The sequence below is a fragment of the Ochlerotatus camptorhynchus genome, unplaced genomic scaffold (genome assembly GCF_037179485.1).
Source record: "Ochlerotatus camptorhynchus isolate MF236.1 unplaced genomic scaffold, CSIRO-AGI_Acam_v1.1 ptg000367l, whole genome shotgun sequence".
Lineage (NCBI taxonomy): Eukaryota > Metazoa > Arthropoda > Insecta > Diptera > Culicidae > Ochlerotatus > Ochlerotatus camptorhynchus.
Window position 1 is genome coordinate 445,905 of NW_027040855.1, and position 20,537 is coordinate 466,441.

At 39.0% G+C, this 20,537-nt stretch overlaps 1 protein-coding gene across 2 annotated transcripts in view; it reads right to left on the reverse strand.

Annotated features, from left to right (window-relative positions):
- The window catches only part of LOC135709871 (photoreceptor-specific nuclear receptor-like), a 119,594-nt gene that overhangs the window by 34,183 nt on the left and 64,874 nt on the right, over positions 1-20,537 (reverse strand). The window contains exons 5-6 of one of the 2 annotated variants that reach the window (XM_065232304.1): positions 18,134-18,208; positions 1,037-1,151 (exon numbers count right to left, since the gene is read on the reverse strand). In XM_065232304.1, the coding sequence (XP_065088376.1) occupies positions 1,037-1,151; positions 18,134-18,208 (190 nt within the window). The remainder of the gene's footprint in view (positions 1-1,036; positions 1,152-18,133; positions 18,209-20,537) is intronic. The other variant, XM_065232305.1, reaches the window with a different exon arrangement.

The following is a 20,537-nucleotide window of genomic DNA, read 5'->3' on the forward strand; positions in this document are numbered from 1 at the left end:
TAATAAAGTATCAATAGTAATAGGGCAGCTTCAAAATTTGGGGTATCGTCAGCGAAGAGTATTGTAATTCTATTAATTTCAGGAAAATTTCAGAAATATTTTGAGAACCTCACAGAAGTTCATGGATTTTTAGGAATGTTGAAAGGTTCTTAAGATTGTTGAATTCAGGGAAGTATCAAGAGCTATGGAGAATTGAATGGATTTTAGAGAAGTACCGTGTACTTCAGGGAAGATCAGAAAACCCCAGGGCAGTTCCAGGGCAGTAGTACACACAATTTGAAGAAATTTCAAGGAATTGTTAAACATCCAAGAATTCCAGAAAAATCTCGGGGACTTCAGGGAAGATCCATGATCATTAGGAAAATTGAGGGAACCTTAGGTAAATCCTGAGAAATTCAGGGAAGTACAAATATTTTAAGGAAAGTTCCATAGGCATCAGGATAGTTCTGAAAACATTGAGAGAACTTCAAGGCAGTTCTATTAGCTCCAGCGAAACTTTAGTAACTGTGAGACAAGAATTTCCGGGAAACCCAGAGAAATTCACGAAAGTTTAGAGATTTTTAAGGAAGTTACGTGAACTTCAGAGTAATTCCGAGAACTTCAGGAAAATTCCAGAATCTTCAGGGCTGTTCTATCAGCCGTTGTAAAAATGTAGGAAGTCTATGCCTTTGTCTTACTTTTACATCTGGCTGTAGCAAATAACAGTCACGTTTTGGTCTACTGGTACCTGTTGGAGATTCATGTCTCAAATTATTACACGATCATACTATTGTGCGTACTATTTAATAGAAATCAACAATACTTCTTCGAAGTGTGTAGTTCAATTAAATGTTCATTGTTTCAGATCGTTCCATTTAGCAATGCTCTTCCCATGGTGCTACGCCCTTTTTATGATATAATGACGTTCCCAATTTTACAATTTGATTATTTCGCAAAAGGTGTGAAAGTCATGCTGCTGAGAACGGCAACCATACAAACAAAAAATGCCACAAGTAAAATATAATGACAGACAAACCACCAATAACAAGGTACTCACCCAAAAACGCCAACCGCGACCGCAGCTTCCCGCAGGGCACGTCCTTGTTCCATATCACGCAGCGCCTCCGGTCTGATTGTTGCCGTATTACGTGGTTGACGCTCATTTTGGACTGCTACTCGCGTGAACGATTTCCACCGGTTGCCGGAACCAGCATGAACGCATGTGAGAAAGGAAAAAAAAAAATGGAAGACAAAAGGAAAAACGCCTCAATCAGAATCATGGGCCGTGGAACTGTGCTGCATGCGTGAGAGATGAGCGACATTTTTATGCATAATTAATTTTCTCTGATGATGTGATTTACCCTGCGGATTTTTTACCGCTCCTTTTCTGACTGATGGGTCGGTGTGGAAAGATTAACACTCTTCAAGGGTTAAACAAGCGATGCAACAAACGGACACGTGCCACCAACTCGAAGGGGTTACCCATCTAGGTGGTCTCATCAAATATTCCAAACCTGCTGCTTCTGAGCTCGGCAGATCTTCGAAATTCCAAGCAATTATTATGCACATATACACCCACCGGGGAGCTGGTGGTCGGTTTGCTCATAAACAGCATTGAACCAATTTGCAGTAAATAGCGTTACAATAATTAGTGGCTTTGTAGTCTGTTTGCTGCAGCGGCGACATGTGTGTTGAGCAATCAGGGGGTTGACGCGTGTCTTACACAAAGTGTAGCACACTGCCGCTCAACGAGAATAATTCGCCCTGGCTCCTCTAGCTCGTTATCGATGCTTCACTGAAACCGGGTCACCTTTCCGTGGTGGATGGGAGATCATTTGAATAAACAACAATTGTGTGGTACTTTGACGCTCGATAAATGTTTGAAAAGTTTGGAAAAGTGTGTAGGGTTTGTGGTGTTGACTTAACCTAGACAGAGCGTATGTATTTTGGTGGTGTTTGTTTGGTTAGAAAGCGAAACTGATGAACCTGACAGTAGTTAAATTTTGAAAAGCACACATAACGATTGTTTCATTAACATCGAACTCTTTAGCAATTGATGATGGTAGTTGTAGCAATCCAACTTGTCCCCCCTTTTGGGTATAATATCTGCTCCTTTCAAATCTTGGTAATTTACCAGTGCTTAGCTACCATATTTTAGTAACTCGATTGGCACTACTGTTTACCTAATATTTGAGCTAAGAAGTCGCATTTTTTCTTCTTTTGGCGCCACATATACAAGATCAAAATGGCACTTACGTGATCAAAATTTTGGCGTCAATAAACATTCGATCATTTGTAAAGTTGATACTGGTAGGGCCTGCACAATTCCGACTTTTGCTCGAGACGACGAGAGTCATTTGCAAGAACTCAGATCGGTTTGCCCTACTAGCTCTTTGTCCAACCCTACAGCAGAATCCACCTCCAAGGATGTCCAAGCCATTCAATAAACTTCGTTTTTAATGTTCTATGCCAAAAGCTTCCCAAATTCGATTTAATAGCCTAAGAATACAGTTTTGATTGAACCTAAGCTTATAGTGCTTTGACTACTCTAAACGGAACTATCAATTCTATACTTTCTCCTCATCTATCGTATAAAAATTACCACTTTAGTTTGTTATTTGAAATTAGCATATTTAACTAAGCTAATAGTGTTTAAAAGTAATCGAAAACCGTTTTATTTATCATGCAATAATATCATTAATTTATATTATATTTGATTTCCAAAGCCTAAACACTAAAATGGTGTATTTTTAGTTGCTCTGAGACTGACATATCTAATCTAATCTAACACCAACACAGCAAGTTCATGAAAGCATCCTGGAGAATAAAAAATATACCTCCATCACTTTTTTTTCTATTTGGTATATGTTGCACATCATAGATGCGCAAAATTTATCATAACGGCTAGGCCTACTGTGCAGCATTCGAGGGGCAAGATGATTTAGAAACATCAGACCTGTTTAAATCCAAGATTTCAACACGATGCTTCAGAATCCAATAAATGGATGAAACGTGGACATCTCGTACCGTACACTCCGTTGTATTGTTATTTATAAATCATTTGTCGTTGGGAGCATCTAGTCTAAAAAGTTTAAGTGATGTTCCATTTTCTTCTAGCGGTTGGGACCTGAGCACTAACTCTTGTCCTAGCCCTATATGGCATATGGTTATAGCGCCATTACTCGCTTTCTGAAAAGTGAAGAAGGGAAGGGAAGGAGAGGAAAAGGACTTGGGAAAAGGAAATGTGGAATTCCTTTCCTTATTAGTATTGGTTTCGTCAAGTTTTATAAAAACCATATAAATCATGTTGACTTGGTCAGAGGTATTATTATGACATTTGAATAAGATTGTCTTATCATTTGTTCAGGCTATCATAACAAACTATGACCGACGTGACGATTGTTTAAGCCCTGGTTAAACAAGTTAAAACACGTTCCCGAAAGTAGTCAACAATGTATCCCAAACTGGATCAAGCGTGCGCCCTATTTTTCTAAACATTCCGACGCGTTCCGCCCAATATCTATCAATTATTTACGGTTTGATATATCCTAATACTTCCCCCTCCCCTTAACTGGAACAAGCTCACCAAATACAATCACCATGGCAGCACCAACAACTACATACTCGAGTCTTGTCACGATTAACAAGACATTAAAAAAAACAAGGTCTAAAGTGGGTTCCCCTGTTCACTGAAAACTCCTGTTCCCCTCCTGTTCAGGACTAGAGTTCGGTGAAAATCTTGTTCCAGTAACACAACACGAAAAGGTGATCTACCAGCGTTACTGGATTGAAAAGATAAAATGAACAAAAAGGAACGAACTCACCAAGTTTAGCCATTTGACCACTTTGTCAAGCAGTTTTGGCGTGACTTTCTACCAGCGATTTTACAAATCTGGACCAGCTAATTTAATTTTTTTTCATGAAACGCACAAATGTTGGCTACTTTTCTCGTGGTTCTAGAAGAAAAAATCTCAAAATAATGTTTTATTTCAAAGTTCGAGTGGTAGTAAACGTCATTTTGACTGCTCGAATAAAGTGGTTAATTGAACCTAAAGGCAGCTTGAGATGTGTTGATGGTGTTGACATTGCACACAGATACATCAACACACTACAAAAACTATTTGCTTCGTTTCCTGGGCCGTGGGTAAAAGACTTCTCTTCTTCCTGCTTGATCCGGATCTATTCGCCGTTCAAGGGAGCTCCACTGCGCCGACGGGAAGCTGGAAATATCCTCGTGGTCCTCCAGCGTTAGTCGTCTGATTCCGGCTGCTGTTTTTCACCCGGTGGTGCTACTGCTGCAAGTGCTTCTTTCTTGCTGCCGGCTGACCAACGGAACGCGTTTTGCACCCTTCGCTCGCGTTCGGCCCAAATTCGGAATTTCATTATTTCAACACTCGATAAACCGCGCATCCGACCCGTTGCCACTGCAAGTCCGTAGTTGAAAATCACTCGAGTCAAAATGTAGAAAAATTTCACATTTTTTTTCTGAGACTGACATATACGAGCGTCAATTTTGACATAACGTTGAGTCATAGGGTAAACGCTCCTATAGTTGCGGTATGTTAGAAGCGTTAGGTTCCTATAGTTGTGTATGGAGACTCCGTACACAACTATAGGAACCTAACGCTTCTAACGTACCGCAACTATAGGAGCGTTTCCCCTAACAGATGAGAAATTCAGCTTAATCAAACCAGCTTAATCTCGCAGCACTTAATATTACGTGACATGGTTGTTTACGTCTCATCTTGTATGTGACAGATGGATTCTGTCATGTGTTAAATTAGAAGCGTGCATTTTGGTGGGTTTAACTTTGCATGGCAATTAAAAAAAACATTTCCCTTTTCCTACTTCCTCCTAATTTGTGATGTCATTCGTTAAGTGAGGTCCCTTTTCCCTACCCATGGACATGGAGGTAGACGGTACTGAAGCAAATTTTCAACGATGATGATTTCCTATAGTGGCACATATCACCTTCTTGATGATTCAGTATGCCTCAAACGATTAATTCTTGGTTGTTAATAGAACTTCCTTGATGAAATCGGCTGCTTCACGCAGACTGAGCACTGTTGATTATTTTTTTCTGTATACAGAAGAACTGGAAGGGCTTATTAGAAACTTCTAACCAATAAAGTAATGATCTTCTAGTAAATTTTGCATATTATTTTATTAATGTTTTATTTTATTTAAGCATATTATTTTTGTTACAGTTAATTAGCATTTGCATACCATACAAGAGTTTTAATATTACATGCTCGTTTTTGCGTAAAATAATCAATATTTATTTTACTTGTAATAACCATTGAAAGTTAAAAAAACAGCAAAACAAGGTTATCTTCCATTTCGCTGACAACCCAATTTCATTACTTCATTATGATGGCTACCAAGCCTTTGGGGGTTTTTCCTTATAAGAGAGTTGTAAAAATTTTTCTCTTTTAGCTTACTTAAATCTTTGGTTTTTATTAGTTAGGTAGGTTCCGATTCAACACATTGTAGTTTCATTTTTATACCTATGATCTTGACTTTTTTACCTAGGGGATGAGTACTTAAGGGGGTTAGATTTTGATAAGTTCTTTAGTGGGAATGACACTGATGAAGACTGCACATTGCAGTCGAAATACGTATCTGTCATGGATACCAAAATTAAGTGGAATTAAATGGAAGATAACCTTTTTTTTGCTGTTTTATTTAGCATTCCGCTACAACCCCATTTCGTTTTTTTCTTCAATTTTGTTTTTTGTGACCTGAAAATTTTCCCAGTTTGGTTAGAAGTTTCGAAGCTAACGCATGTTCACAGGTCTAATAGAAAGATAGGCAGAAATCGTGTATCATGAAGAATGGTGGCATGCAGGGTTACTTCCACTCACTTGCTATAGATGAGTGATTTTCGGAGTTTTGAATTCGTTAGATGTTGTAATGGAGATTTATTTTGTTGGATACGGGAGGAGATTGGAGGGCGGGTGTTTGACGCATAGAGCCTGTCAGTTATGCTTTCAGAGTGTCGCAGTCAGCGGTTTTATGATTCGTGAGCGCTCGCGATTCGTAGAATCGTTGATTGTGACTGCAAGTGGATCTGGCGGGTTTTGTGTGTCGGACGCTTGCTTTTCGGCCTCTTCTTGAGTCTAACATGTGCAGAGCATCATTATAGCGTCTAACGGTTTAGAGATTTCTGGTTGCTTGAAATTTTACTAGTCACGTTTTGTTTTTAGTTTATGTTATTATCGTAAATAATAGTTATTCGATAATAGATTGTCATCCATATATTCTTACTTTGGCGCGAAGCGCTGTGGATTATGAGATGATCGATGACCCTGGAGGGATCGATTTTGCTTACTGAGCAGAAAATCATGGATTTAAACCTCAAGTTCTTCCACAGCACAATAAATCGCCACCATCATTTGTATATTTGATATTGAACATTAACCTCGGAAATATTTACATATCAAGCGAAAACGTAGTCCTGTATTGTCGCGAAGCGTTATGGTTCTGAGCTGGAGGGATCGTTTTTGTTTACTGAGCAGATAATTATGGGTTTAATCCCAAGCTCTCCGTCATGACTCTTAAATTTCACGATCACTAAACAAAATGAATATGTTCTTTCGATAGCCGACTATCGAGCGATTAAATAAACAACAAATAACCAATACATACTTTTGGTTGCATCGCCAACTTGAGGTGAATCCTAACCGAATACCCTACCCAACCCTCCAACTCCGTAGCACTTATGAGGGTGTCGCTAAGTCGGTGGCCTCTCGTTAAGTAAGTACTACATCAACATTTCCTTCCCTATCCCTAGTTGGGCGATGGGCGTGGCCGGGAATAGCGGCAGTCATGCTTCTGTTACTCTTGTTTAGATTGGAACCAATGTTTACTCCTCAGCATTATTCCTGAAAGTAGTCTAACTGAAAATTTCAGAAGAGACGTGAGTGTCGCTACACGCAAACCAAAAATCTATTACAATGAATGTTAGTTCCGTTTCCTATCATCCTCTGTTCATGAACATCGCAACGAATGTTAGAAATTGACCATGCAGGCGATGTAATGGTTTTTTGTCTTTTTTATTTCGTATTCTATCTACGCTTTCGAATATACCAGTAAGTTTGTAGAACAACGAACATTGTAGAACGACGCACACACTTGTCTCGAATCTCTCCAGCAGAAAAAGCATACGAAGTCGAGTATGCGAGAAAATGAGCGCTTCATGTTTACTTTTAGGCTATTCATATTCAGAGGCAAGGAGAGAGCAGTGGAGAAAGCACAGGTCTGATAATCGCAACTTTCGTGGTTCGGGTCCAGTCGGCAATCTGTTTCCTATTTTTTTCGACATAACTAATTTACCTCATTAATACACTCAACATTTTTCGGTCTCCAATTTTCTTGCATTGGACCGCAACTAGGTATATAGCATCCTCGGTTCATGCGGTCTCCACTAACATCCTCTGATGATGAATCTCACATAATTGTAAGCAAATCTTACATCCCCCGGTTGGGTGTAGTATCCAATCTACGAAGTATATCATAACAACGCTAACGCTAGTGCTATTCGTTAAGTGAGGTCCCTTTTGTTTAGTCATCCTACACACTTAGAAATAACAAATTTTTCACGTGACGGAATCCGTCTTTGACATAAAAGATGAGACGTTAACAAACATGTCATGCAATATCAAGTGCTCCGAGACTGAAAAGTTCGTTGCTCGACGAAAAGTACGTTTGATTGAGCTATATTTCGCGTCTGTTATGACTCGAGTGGGTCGACGTCGGATTGTCGTACGCTGCATTTAGCCGCCGGTAGGGTACCGACTTTGATGACCATGTGGTTTGCATACGGAAGGCGGCTGAGGTGCTCGCTAGCCCCTGGAAGGGAATTCCCAGCTTCCTTAGAGCGAGGACGGAGATGATCACCGAACCGGATACACCGACGGGTGTTCACACTTGTTAACGAACCAGCGGAGCGCCGACTGCAGTGATCCAACGCTCCGTACTAAAGGGTGACCTGGGCGCGTTTTTAGCACCACGAAGGGGACTATCGTCTTTCGTTATCGTTAATCAAAATCTGCTATTTATCAATTTTATCTAGATGAACGCGTCATTCAGACACAAAAATCAGCACTGTTCATGATTTATTTTTAGTCAGAGTAAATGGCAACCAGATTTTTTGCGCTAGCATAGGATGACTTTCATTCAGAAGTGAAAAATTTCATGTCGATTGAGACAAAAACATTGAACCTGAAAAATGTTGTGTGGTATAGCTTATAAATACCCCAATGTACTACATAAAGCGAGGTAATGTTTTTCATCCAAAATTACTAAAATATTGTCAGTATTGCTATAAAAGTTACGCACTGGAAGTCGAACTGGAAGCTAGAAGTGTTATGGTAAGTACCCGGTTTGAAATTTCAGTTTCCTAAATGTTATCTACAACACTAATTTCATTGATTTTTTCAGTGCGATTTTTTTTTTCAAATCTGAATACGATCCGTCCATACGATGGTGAAGCACCGAGATGCAATGTACTTCACAAGAAGCGATAAACTCACATAAGTGTGATCCGGCCACCAGAAGAATGAAGAAGCCTCATCACCCTCGTTTGGGAACTGCAGCTTTTCGTGAGATCTGTTGCTACGCAAAAATCGACTTGATTTCTGATCCGTAAGTTACTGTTCCAGTGCTTGGAACGTGGAATTTCCCAGGAATTCAAACCGGATCTTCGCTACCAAATCCCGATCGTGGTGGACCTGCAGAACTATTCAAAAACATCATTTTGTATGTTTATCCTCTCCAAGCGTGTCACAGTGATGTTGAAATATGCATTCAAGGAGAGCTTGATTTGGAGTTATTGATGTCCAGATTATTTTGAATCTAGTTTAGTAGGGAAAATGGCTCTAATGTTGGCCTATGGATCTAAGATTGGGCCCATCACTAAAAATCTGATATTTATCAATTTTACCTAGTCGAAAACTATGGTCGAAAACGCAAAATTTCACGACAAAAATCGATATCTCGAAAAATATGCACTCTAGGGGTTTTTTGTCTTTGGAAGAGTTTGTCTACAAGATAAGATCTTCCTTTTGGCGTAGGTAATGACTAGAGTGATCCTCTTTTTTTTTTCAAAATAAAAAAATCGTAACTTTTTATTTATATATTTTAGGGGAATACTTGCTCCTACAAAGTCAAAGGTTATTTAATTTTAACCAACTTTGCTGAAAACATCAAAAATCTATCTCATCAACACATAATTCTATGAACGTTTTTCTAAATTCAGATACGGTGGCTCTGAAAAAACCGTTTTTTTGTTCTAACTTTTTTCTTTCTGTTTTATTCTGAGAGCCATCTTTAAAGAACTTCAGGATCATGAGAGGACGCATCTTTTGAAAAGTGTTGAGGATTGATAGATGTTGTTTACGAAAGTTATTCCTGTTTTTGTGTAAAAAGGTCAAGTTTTCCAGGACACAGTCACTGCCAGGGCCAAAAGAAAGATCTTATCTTTTTGACAAACTCTTTCAAAGGCATCAAACCCCTAGAGTGCATATTTTTCGAGATATCGATTTTTGTCGTGAAATTTTACGTTTTCGACCATAGTGCATTGGGAAGATACTAATGGCTATTTTTGGTCGCAAATTAGGGGTATTTAGGCCGACATTACATCCATTTCCCCTAAATGGGAATAAATATATAAACTAAAAAAATAAAAGGGTGTGTCCTAGACACGATCGCAGCAAGACGTAGAACTTCGCAAAATTGATGTATGTCATGTATTTTTAACTTTTGTACTTTATCTTAAATTTGTCAAGTATTTCATTGTTTCGGTTATGGTTCAATGCACTAGCGTGCACAAGAATCTTGTTAAGGAGGGGCATTTTTTTCTTCTATGGTGCATTTAATCTGGGGATGGGGAGTACTCCAAAGTGCGTGGTGGGTGGTGCTGTCCACCTACCACTAAAACAGTGCTACTGTTCAATTTAGCTAAATTTATTTATTTTTTGCTCCGGTGGTGGTTCATCTTCTACAATGAAAACTGCTTTCAGACAGCCAATAGAAATTGGCAGTTTAATCCCATCGACGATGTTGATGATGATCGGTTCATCAAATGATTGCGATAGTAGGTCTTTAAACATTTGCTACAATGTTGTTGCCTTGGTGGTTGGATTTCGCTGAAGTCACGTCAGATGGGGTATGATAGCACAGACAAACCGACATGAATGACCAATAATTCGCATGCACACTGCGTCGACAAGTACAAGGTTCAAACAGTGCGCATAGCAGTGAACAAACAGTATACTGCTATTGATCTATCCAATCTTGATCAGTGATGTTGAGTTCTTGGCACTGATGAAGTTTGCAAGTAGTAGATGAAATACGCGTACCTGTCAAAAAATAAGCAATTATAACGGAATTAAAAGGAAATAAACCAACACACTCAAAGCCCTTCATAAAAGTATTTGGCTGTTTTTGTCCTTGTACCTGGCTTGTACTCCAGCAGTGCTGCCAACCATTGTGCTGCATCGTCAAAACATACTGCCATCACCTGCTCCCAAGAAATCTGCATCGCTGTCAGGACCTCAGGAATTGAGGTTTTGACATTTTTCCACGCTTCCATACTACCAATATAGGTACCACTGCGATTGTATTTGCCCAGCAACTCGGTCGCTTTCTCTTAATTTCTGAACCCTGTAGGAATCGTTGTAATAATATTTTGCGTCATGCTCTTCGTTACAGGTTAAAAAAAAAACCCATAAAAATATATCCTTCAAGGTCCTGGTATCATCTTTTATTCAGTTACCTTTCTGATATTTTGTGCAGTACGTTTTTGTATATTTTGAAGGCATCGTTACAGTTTATTTTTGACTATTTCAAGGTTTTGTTAGCCTTATATGCTGTTGTAGTTACACTTTATCAAAACCGTTGTGAGTACGTTAATCTTGGTCATTTTCAGCGAAAATCGTAGTTCTTTTTTTTTTCTTCAAATTTTGACCTAAATGCCAAGGCTAAAAAATCATTAAAAATGTTTAAAAAATATTTAATTATTGTAACAAAAGCGCACAAAACTATTTTGACATGCGAGTACAGGATTTTTAACGGAATGACGACTTGTGCGAAGGATTGAGCATGTCAACTCTGTCCCAAAGTACCGCCAGTCGGGGTGACAGAAAATGATGCCGAATATTTAACATGTTTTAAAGATGATATAAAGAACAAACCCGAATTTATTGGAGCGCACATCAACAGCTGTAACTTTTTAACCACGGTAACAAATGACTTGACATTTTCAGAGAAGATTCTTAGACGAATTTTTAGTATGACAACAATAGACCAAGGTTCAATGGCAAACTAATATCAATCCAAAAGCTGTTTTTAAACTTTGTACAGTTGCAAAAAATTCCATCCTCAGAATTCTTTGAAGTTCTTTTCGAAATTTTTAGAACTCTATGGACTCTTTTGAAATTCTTCTCAGAAGTCCACTGGAATTATTTTTAGAACTCTTCTTGACTTTTACTCAGAACATCTTGGAACTGAAATTCTCCTAAAGTTTCAGAAGAATTTCCTCTGTATTCTCCAGAAATTCTTCCCAGAATGAGCTTGAAATTATCATAGGAATTCCCGTGAAATTTTCCTCAACATCCATTTGGAATTTCATTCAAAATTTGAATCTCTCGGTATTATTTTCGAAATTATCTTGGAACTATCTGCAGGATTCACTAGAAATTATTCGCAGAAATCCTTTGGAACTGCCCTCAGAATTCAATATCCTTTAGATTTTTTTTCGAATTTTTTTAGAACTCTCCTAAAAGCTCTATTGAAATTCTTCTCAGAAGTCCACTGGAATTATATTTAGAACTCTTTATATTTTTTTCTCAGAACACCTTGGAAATGAAATTCCTGTAGAGTCTCAGATATTTTTCCCGGAATGAGCTTGAAATTATCTTCGGAATACGCTTGAAATTTTGCTTAAAATCCTTTTGGAATTTCACATTAGATTTTCTCGGTATTCTTTTCAAAATTATCTTGGGACTATCTACAGGATGCACTAGAAATTTTTCACAGATTTGAATTCTTCCCCGATATATTTTGGAACTGTCGTAAGAATTCAATATCCTTGAGGTTCTTCTCGGAATATAGTAGAACTCTTTTTTTTTTCTCAGAAAACCTTGGAACTGAAATTCCCCTAAAGTTTCAGAAGAATTTCCTCTGTATTCTGCAATAAATTTTCCCATATTGAGCTGGAAATTATCCTAGGAATTCCCTTGAAATTTTCCTCAACATCCCTTTGGAATTCCATTCAATATTTGATTCTCTCGATATTCTTTTCGAAGTTATCTTGCATTCATTAGAAATTATTCAAAGAATTTTCATGGAATCATCCCCAGAAATCTTTTCTTTTGGAACTGTCCTCAGAATTTAATACCCTTGAGGTTCTTTCACCAAAACGTTTTAGTTTTTCTACCAGAAATGTTCAATAAAGCTTGCCCCTCCATTCACCAGAACTCTGTAATTTTACATCAGGAATTTTCAATACAGCTTGCCCCTCCATGCAGCAGATTGTTGCAAATCTTACACCAGAAATTGTCAATACATACTTGCCCCTAGAAAATTTCAATTGACCAGAACGGTACGAATTTTCGACTGTTAATGCTTAATAAAAATGGCTTCTCCAATGATTGGTGCAAATTTTCCGAAAAGCTTGCCCATCCGTTCACCAGAACGGTGCAGATTTTCCACCAGAAATTTTCAATATAGCTCAATTTTAAATAAAACTTGTGCCTTCATTTACCAAACCAGTGCAAGTTTTCCACCAGAAGTTTTCTGTCCATTTCATTTATCAGAGCGATGCAAATTTTGCACCAATAATTTTCAAAAAAGCATGCTCCTCCATTCACCAGAACGGTGCACCAAAAATTGTCAGTGAAGTTTGTTTCACCATGCAGTTTTGTGGTGCAATTGTCGGGCTTTGCCTCTTCATGTAATTTTCCACCATAAATTTACAATGAAGCTTGCATTCATCAGTACGATGCTAAATATGCACCGAAAAAATGAATAAACCTTGCACCACGTTGCAAACTTTCCACCAGAAATTTTCAGTTAAATTTGCACCTCCATTTTCGATTATTCATTTTGATTAGTCCCTCCATGTACCACCTTGATTTCTTCGATTTACCACCACGTAGGTGAATTTTTTCAATCTTAAATTTACCCTCTTCTTTTAATCCTCCATGAACACCCTTGAAACAAAAATTTACACTTGAATTTTTTTGTATGCACTGTGGTGCAATTTTTTGACCAAAAAATTTCATTGAAGTTTGTCCCTTCATGCCCTTTGTGGAGCAATTTTCAGGCACCATCTCAAAGCCATTGACGCAATAAAAGGTTTTCAGTGCCCTTTTATTATGAAATGAAGTTATTTTACCTTCAAATCAAGTTATCAAGAAATCAAGTTATTTCATATGTAAATATGGAAAAATCTTATTTATAAAAGGAGGGGCAATTGCCCCCACCTTGCCCCACCCTGTGCACGCCAGTGGTTCAATGTTGGTTAAAGTATTTTTTTTTTGGAAAATGTTATAATTATTTTGGAGTAGCACCCCACTATATGTAGTCCACAAAGACGCCATGGATGTTGTGGGATACAAAAAGCTGCCAAAAAACACGTGAATGTTTTTGGTAGCTCCATCATTAGCTTTAAATTAGGTCTCTGAAGCAGAGAAGAGAGTGAAGGCTGCATTTTATGATAACGCAACAAGCAGTTGTTTTCCTTATCAGAAGACGGTAATTTCAATATTGAACAAAATGTTGGTTCATATGTGTTTGTTCTTAGCCGGCGCCGGTGGTGTAGTGGTAAGCGTGACTGCTTTCTAACACCCCAATGGGTCTGGGTTCAATCCCAGTCGAGGTCGGTGGGATTTTTCTGAGGCATAAAAATCTCTGGTCACGTCTTCCTTCGGAAGGGAAGTAAAGCCGTTGGTCCCGGCCCATGTGTGTTGAATGGGTGCGATATCCTACGCAGGTGTGGAAGCTGCCTTCCTGTGCACATTCGATTGCCATCAATGGATGGCAATCGATGTCCGTCGGTGATTGGCACTAGATTGCGGAACAGAGACTGACGTTAAATAAAGAAAAGATTATGTGTTTGTTCTCCAATTTAGAGGACAATCCTTATGTGAAATTATCATGCGCCATCATTATGTAGTTTACAGCGTGTTGGTAGGATGATGCAAAGTAGAATACTGTGAATTTTCTCAAATCAAACGTTTCATTTCCGATTAATTGAAAATTAGGGGATTCAATTATTGAATTTCGAAGTTAGAGCAAACCTCTAAACCCGACCTCTAACGAAAACTTATCATGTGACACCTCAAATCACATAAGAATAAAAAAAAAATTAAATGGTAGTCATTTGGAGGGCATAATGCCACATTGGACAGGCCTGGTCAAATTTCGATCCCCTCGGAAAATTGGCAAGTTACTGATTATGGTCAAAACCATTGAATAACATTAAGCAACCAGTTCAATGGCAGTTATTAGGAATAGGATTATTAGGAATTATGCGATGCTTCAAATCACATGAGAATTCATCTACTTCCTCTATACTCTGTTTAAGAAAGTTGTGTCTAGGAAGTAAACAGGAAATTATGTTGCTGCGAGTGAAGGAAATTGTAAACAAACCACACCTGACAGTCAATGCAGGAAACAACTAAGCTCAACCATGATACAAGTGTAGATTAGAATTTTTTTTCCAAATATTCAAACTTTTCAATAAAATTAATGCAATAATAGTCTGCTAGCATGACGTTCACATCTTTTAGTAGTATTATACTGCACAACAACTTTGGAAATGTAGGTAAACATTCCTCATGTGGTCGTTCTTTAAAACAAATATTTTGTATAAATAATTTCCGCGTTGAACCTGTTGCTGGTTGTCAAAGTAATCACGCCGTAAACCACCTGATCACCTGTGGAGCTGTTCATTAACTACGTAGACAGTTTTTGGGATTCTTGCTCCTGCCCCCTCCCCCTGCGTAGACGTCAATACAAAACAATTTAAATTTGTATGGGCCGTGAATAATTGCTAACACCCCCCCCCCTCTCCCTCAAAACTGTCTACGTAGTTCATGAACAGCCCCTAGGGGTGTTAACATCTGTGCGGATTTGCGAGCGCTAGTGTACTAGTCAACTGCTGGTAGCCACTGATGCCCTGCTTACATTATGCTAGCTACTTTTTTGCACAGTGCTAGTACACTAGCGCCAGCAAATTGGCATAGATGTAAACACCACATTAACCGCTGACTTGCTTCTGCTTGCTGCAAGACTCAGTGCCACGCCGTCCGAAGCGGTAATGAGCAAAATATTTTGACTTTAAATGACCTATATTTCTTGAATTTGTGTGGTTTACATGTAGGGTAGAGAACTACTTCGGCCTAATCGCCCCTTTTGGGCCTATCGATCAGAAAACTTCAAATAAATCCATGATTTCAGTGTTAACAAGTCTGTTATGCGTTTGGTACGATACTTTAGTTAATAAGCTACCGAACGAAGTCAATGAGAACGCGTGATATGAATGTTTGCACCCATTTTTCCCAAAAACAAAAGAAGCGCTCCGACCGAATTATTTTTTTTCTTCATCCGATAGGCCGAAGTGAATTCATTAGCGTTTCAATTGTGTTTCAATGCGTTAGGCCGAGTTTAAAATCCGTAGGCCGAGTTTGGCGTCAAGAAGCAGTGTTAGACTTTTGACAATATCTCAACGGTTGGTTTCTCTTTATCAAATCTTACGGTACGTACGGTAAAGGAAAATAAATTTGGAAGCCATCAGTAATAATAACATTCCGTTTGGTGCTAAACTGCTCTAGATTAAGAAAGACTAAGTGCGGGTTGTGCTTAATAGGCCGGATATGGGGTAGTTAACCCTATAACTTATCAAGTGACACAGATGCGTCTTTTCAACTTGAGTTCTTTTGAAAGTTCAATTTTTAATAATTACAGTTTCTAGCCCTATCAGGCCCACTAAGAGAATGACCACCTTGGTGAGATTGGTTTGTTGAGCAGGGGCACGACAGCAGCACTCTTTTATATTTTTCAGGTTCAAGCAGAACAATTATCATTTGTACATATTTCAAACGTTTTTTTTATGGAAAATTGGAAAAGTATTTATTTCAACAAATTTGTAGACTAATATCCTATCGATTGGCGTATTTTGATTTTAATTTCATCTATAAATGACAAAATTACAAGCGTTCATTTCGTACCTAACACTTTTTTACAATACATTTTTTTTTCTACGTCAAAATTACAATGAAATCATTCTAAATTATCCGGAGAAAAATGACACCCGAAAATATTATCCATAAACGCAAAAAAACCATCTATGTCAAAAAATTACATGACATTGAATTTTACATCATGACAAAACACAACACAACATGTAACTTAAAAAAACTTTGTTTCTACTAGCAATTTCAAGAAATTTTAACCAATAAATTCCTGATTTGTTAAGCTTAATATAAACAAAACACTATTTTCTCGTGGTTCTACAAGAAAGCGTCTCAATCTAATGTTCCACGGCTAAGATTGATTTGGTTATTACTCGCTCAGGTGTTAAAACCTAAAAATCTCCATATTGAAAGGCATGAGAGGAATTGATAAAAAAATGTGGTGTCCAAGTTTTAAAAAGCGCTGTACTTATTTCCAAGAAGCCCTAGCTTCCTGGACCTCAAATCCATCATTGGGTGTACCATTTGAGTTTCCATACCACGTTCCATAGCACTACGTCAGCTGGAAATATGATTATCATCCCATCAACTATGTTTCGACTTCAACCTACCCCGACAGAAGCCCCGTTTTCAAAACTAAATTAGTGCACAACACCAAAATAAAAATGCTATTATTTCTCTTTTCTTGTTCGAAAAACGAGTTATAGCCAGATCCTTCGGTCACACATACCTAGTGCACCACCAACATCGGTTTGCATGCAAAAATGTAACCAAGAACAATTTGCCACTGACTGACTAGCAGGGCCAGAAACAGACCATAACCTTTTCTCTCGCACACACAGCAACGCTGCTGTCATCGCTCCAGGTGGTACCGGGCAACCCGGTGAGACAGTTTTTTCCCTCACCACACCGAGGCGACAGGAGCCAGCATTCTTTCCGAGTCTGTTTTCGCCACAAAATAGAAAATGTAATTTCCCGCGGCACGTGTTTTGTTTCATGCTTTCCAGCCCGCCCCTCCCGCAGAGCGTGAGATGAGCGCGTCCTTTATCCGCTGGAGTGTCTTTCGCCAATCTAAGGACAATCGTTATACGGAAAGAGAAAGAGGTTGTTTTTTTTTCAGGCCACACAACCGAACACTCATCATCAAACAAATATGTTTTTCAAATTGGGTGGGTTGAATTGGGATATGCATGGTGGGCGCGCTCGCACAAACATCCACACACTTGCACACGGTCCAGGCCCACTCCGAGAGGGTCCGTGAAGGAAAGGCGTCCCACCGACGGAAGTGGGAGGTTCTGGATGTGTGTTTGATGAAACATAAATTCATGCGACCCTGGGAAATGAAGTGCCAAGAGCAATTCGTTACTGCTGTGATGATTGCGAGTTGTTGGTTGTAAAATTACATTTTTTTTTAGTCCAGTCCTGTGCCTTACTTGTGCTTGTTTTACTAGGACTAGGAATTACAGTGAGCGACAAAATCGGATGCAGGAAAGTTGTCACTCGTTAAGCAAATAACACTTTGCTCTGGCTGTGAAATGCCTTCAGGTTAGGAAAATTTACAAACAACCAACCAGCTCGAGTCGCAATCGGAGTTGGGTGGATCCGTGTGATGTGGGAAAATTGAAAATAATGATGTTGAGACAAGCTGCTTTCGCGTTGCTGCTTCTGGATCCGATTTTTATCATTATTCATGAGTAAGGGAGAGGGGCGAGGACTGCCACACAGGAGTGGGATGCAGGAGGAAATTGTAATCACATTTGAAGTGCTTAAAATCTTATTGTCGGGCGCCGTGGAGAAGCGAAGAAGCTTTTTCCGAGACGGTAAGCGTCGTAAGGCGTGTGATAATCGGGAATTTTTATGCGGCAAAAGGTAATCACTGGAAGCATTATGGCGTATCAAAATTATTTATAAATATCATTTCAAAGTAAACCGTGGGTTCACCGATCAATACATACATTGGGTAGTAGGGCAGAAGGGCAGCAGACATACAGATGCTAAGTTGGTAGGCTTTATTCGTGGCTCATGGATTGCTGGAATTAAATGAGCAACAACAAATAAAGACAAATGAAAATTTTTGCGATTCGGTTGGTATTGGTAGTTGAGAATAGGAATTTGAGAAAACATGATTTAATACTTCTAGTTTCAACAGATTTGGTAAAATTTGGCAATGATCTTTATCACTGATTTAATTAGGTATATTAGATTCGCTGTATTAGAGTTATACGTACTCCAATGTGCAATTTGTATGTAATATACGTGCGAATTGCCGGCAGAACAGTGATCAAAATAGTGAACTGCTACTTTTTCCCAGTTTGCGCCTTGTGCCAAGAGCATGGGCTATATTCTATTCTTTTGCAAGTCCAACGAAAGTGACAAACCATAAATCTACTAACAGCCAACATAACTGCGGGCCAACACTGCTCTTAGGGCACAAGCTGAAAATCCAAAAAAACTAAATGATTGCCTGATGTATTCATGGATTTCATGACGATTGTTGTATTTTGGGGCAACGATGAATGTTAGTGGATACATTGAAAGCTAGTGATTGGACTCGGATTTTTGCTATGAAGAATTCTATATGGTAATCGAAAAAACAAAAATTCTATACAGTGTTGTACCATAGTGCACCGAAATCCACGTCAGTTTTATGTTGACCCTATACTGTCATTCATGTTCATCTTACAAAGTTATTATGTTTCCAAGGGAATTTAATATTTAATTAAAATGAAATGTCGTGATTATACATACTTTGGGTGGACAGGGTGGTGAGCGAACCGGAATAACCGGGAAAAACGGAAAGTAACCGGGAATTTGAAAAATAACCTGGAATTTGAAAATTAACCGGGAAGAAACCCGTGAAAACCCGAGAAAAACCCGAAAAAAAGCCGAAAAAAAAACAATAATCCTTAATAATTAGGATTTGATTTCAATTGCCGCGACAGAAGTGCTCTCATTATGCAGTCAAGACTTTTTAAATAGAAACAACTTGGCTTGAAGTTTTGCTGTTAACGTCCTGTTTAAAATTTAATTTAGGTTCATCTGTTGTTGAACTAACGATTATTGTTTATTAGTTTTGTAAAACACATTTTAGGTCATTCGTGTTTTGCCCGGGATGAGATTTGAGCTCAAGTCTTTCAGCGTGAGAAGCATGGATGCTAACCATTTACACCAGGCCCGTATTCAGTTAAACAACATGAATGCAAAATCAGTACTCAAATTTATTTAATTGATAAAGGGTGATACGGTCAAAATTTGGTCAATATCAACTTGACGTATTTCTTTCAATTTTGCATTTAAAAAACCTGAACACCCCTCATTTTAAAGGTGTGTGTGTGTAGAATGTTGCTCCTATTTTGATTTTGGAATTCACTCTTCAGTTGTCAAAATGCCGTCCAAGCAAGAAGAGCAGCGTATCAAAATTTTGCTCGCGCATCGCGAAAATCCGAGCTACTCGCACGCAAAGTTGGCAAAATCGCTAAAAGTTGCCAAATCAACCGTTACAAATGTAATTAAAGTGTTTGGGGAACGTTTGTCGACAGCCAGGAAGTCTGGATCGGGGGGAAATCGAAAACCGGAAGCCGCTGAGACGACAAAGAGAGTTGCCGGTAGTTTCAAGCGAAACCCTAACCTCTCTCTCCGAGATGCCGCGAATAAGCTGGGTGTATCGTCTACAACCGTGCATCGAGCCAAAAAACGAGCCGGACTATCGACTTACAAGAAGGTAGTGACTCCAAATCGCGATGATAAACAAAATACGACGGCCAAAGCGCGATCCCGGAGGCTGTACACGACGATGCTGACGAAGTTTGACTGCGTGGTAATGGACGACGAAACCTACGTCAAAGCCGACTACAAGCAGCTTCCGGGACAGGAGTTTTATACGGCAAAAGGAAGGGGAAAGGTAGCAGATGTTTTCAAGCACATGAAACTGTCAAAGTTCGCAAAGAAATATCTGGTTTGGCAAGCCATTTGTACCTGTGGCTTGAAAAGCAGCATTTTCATAGCTTCCGGGACTGTCAACCAAGAAATTTACGTGAAAGAGTGTTTGAATAAACGTCTGCTGCCTTTCCTGAAGAAACACGGTTGTTCCGTACTGTTTTGGCCGGATTTGGCATCTTGCCATTACGGTAAAAAGGCCATGGAGTGGTACGCCGCCAACAACGTGCAGGTGGTTCCCAAGGACAAGAACCCTCCCAACACGCCAGAGCTCCGCCCAATTGAGAAATACTGGGCTATTGTCAAGCGGAACCTAAAGAAGACCAAAAAACTGCTAAGGGCGAGCAGCAGTTCAAGGCAAACTGGCTTTCTGCGGCGAAGAAGGTGGACAAGGTGGCTGTACAAAATCTGATGGCAGGGGTC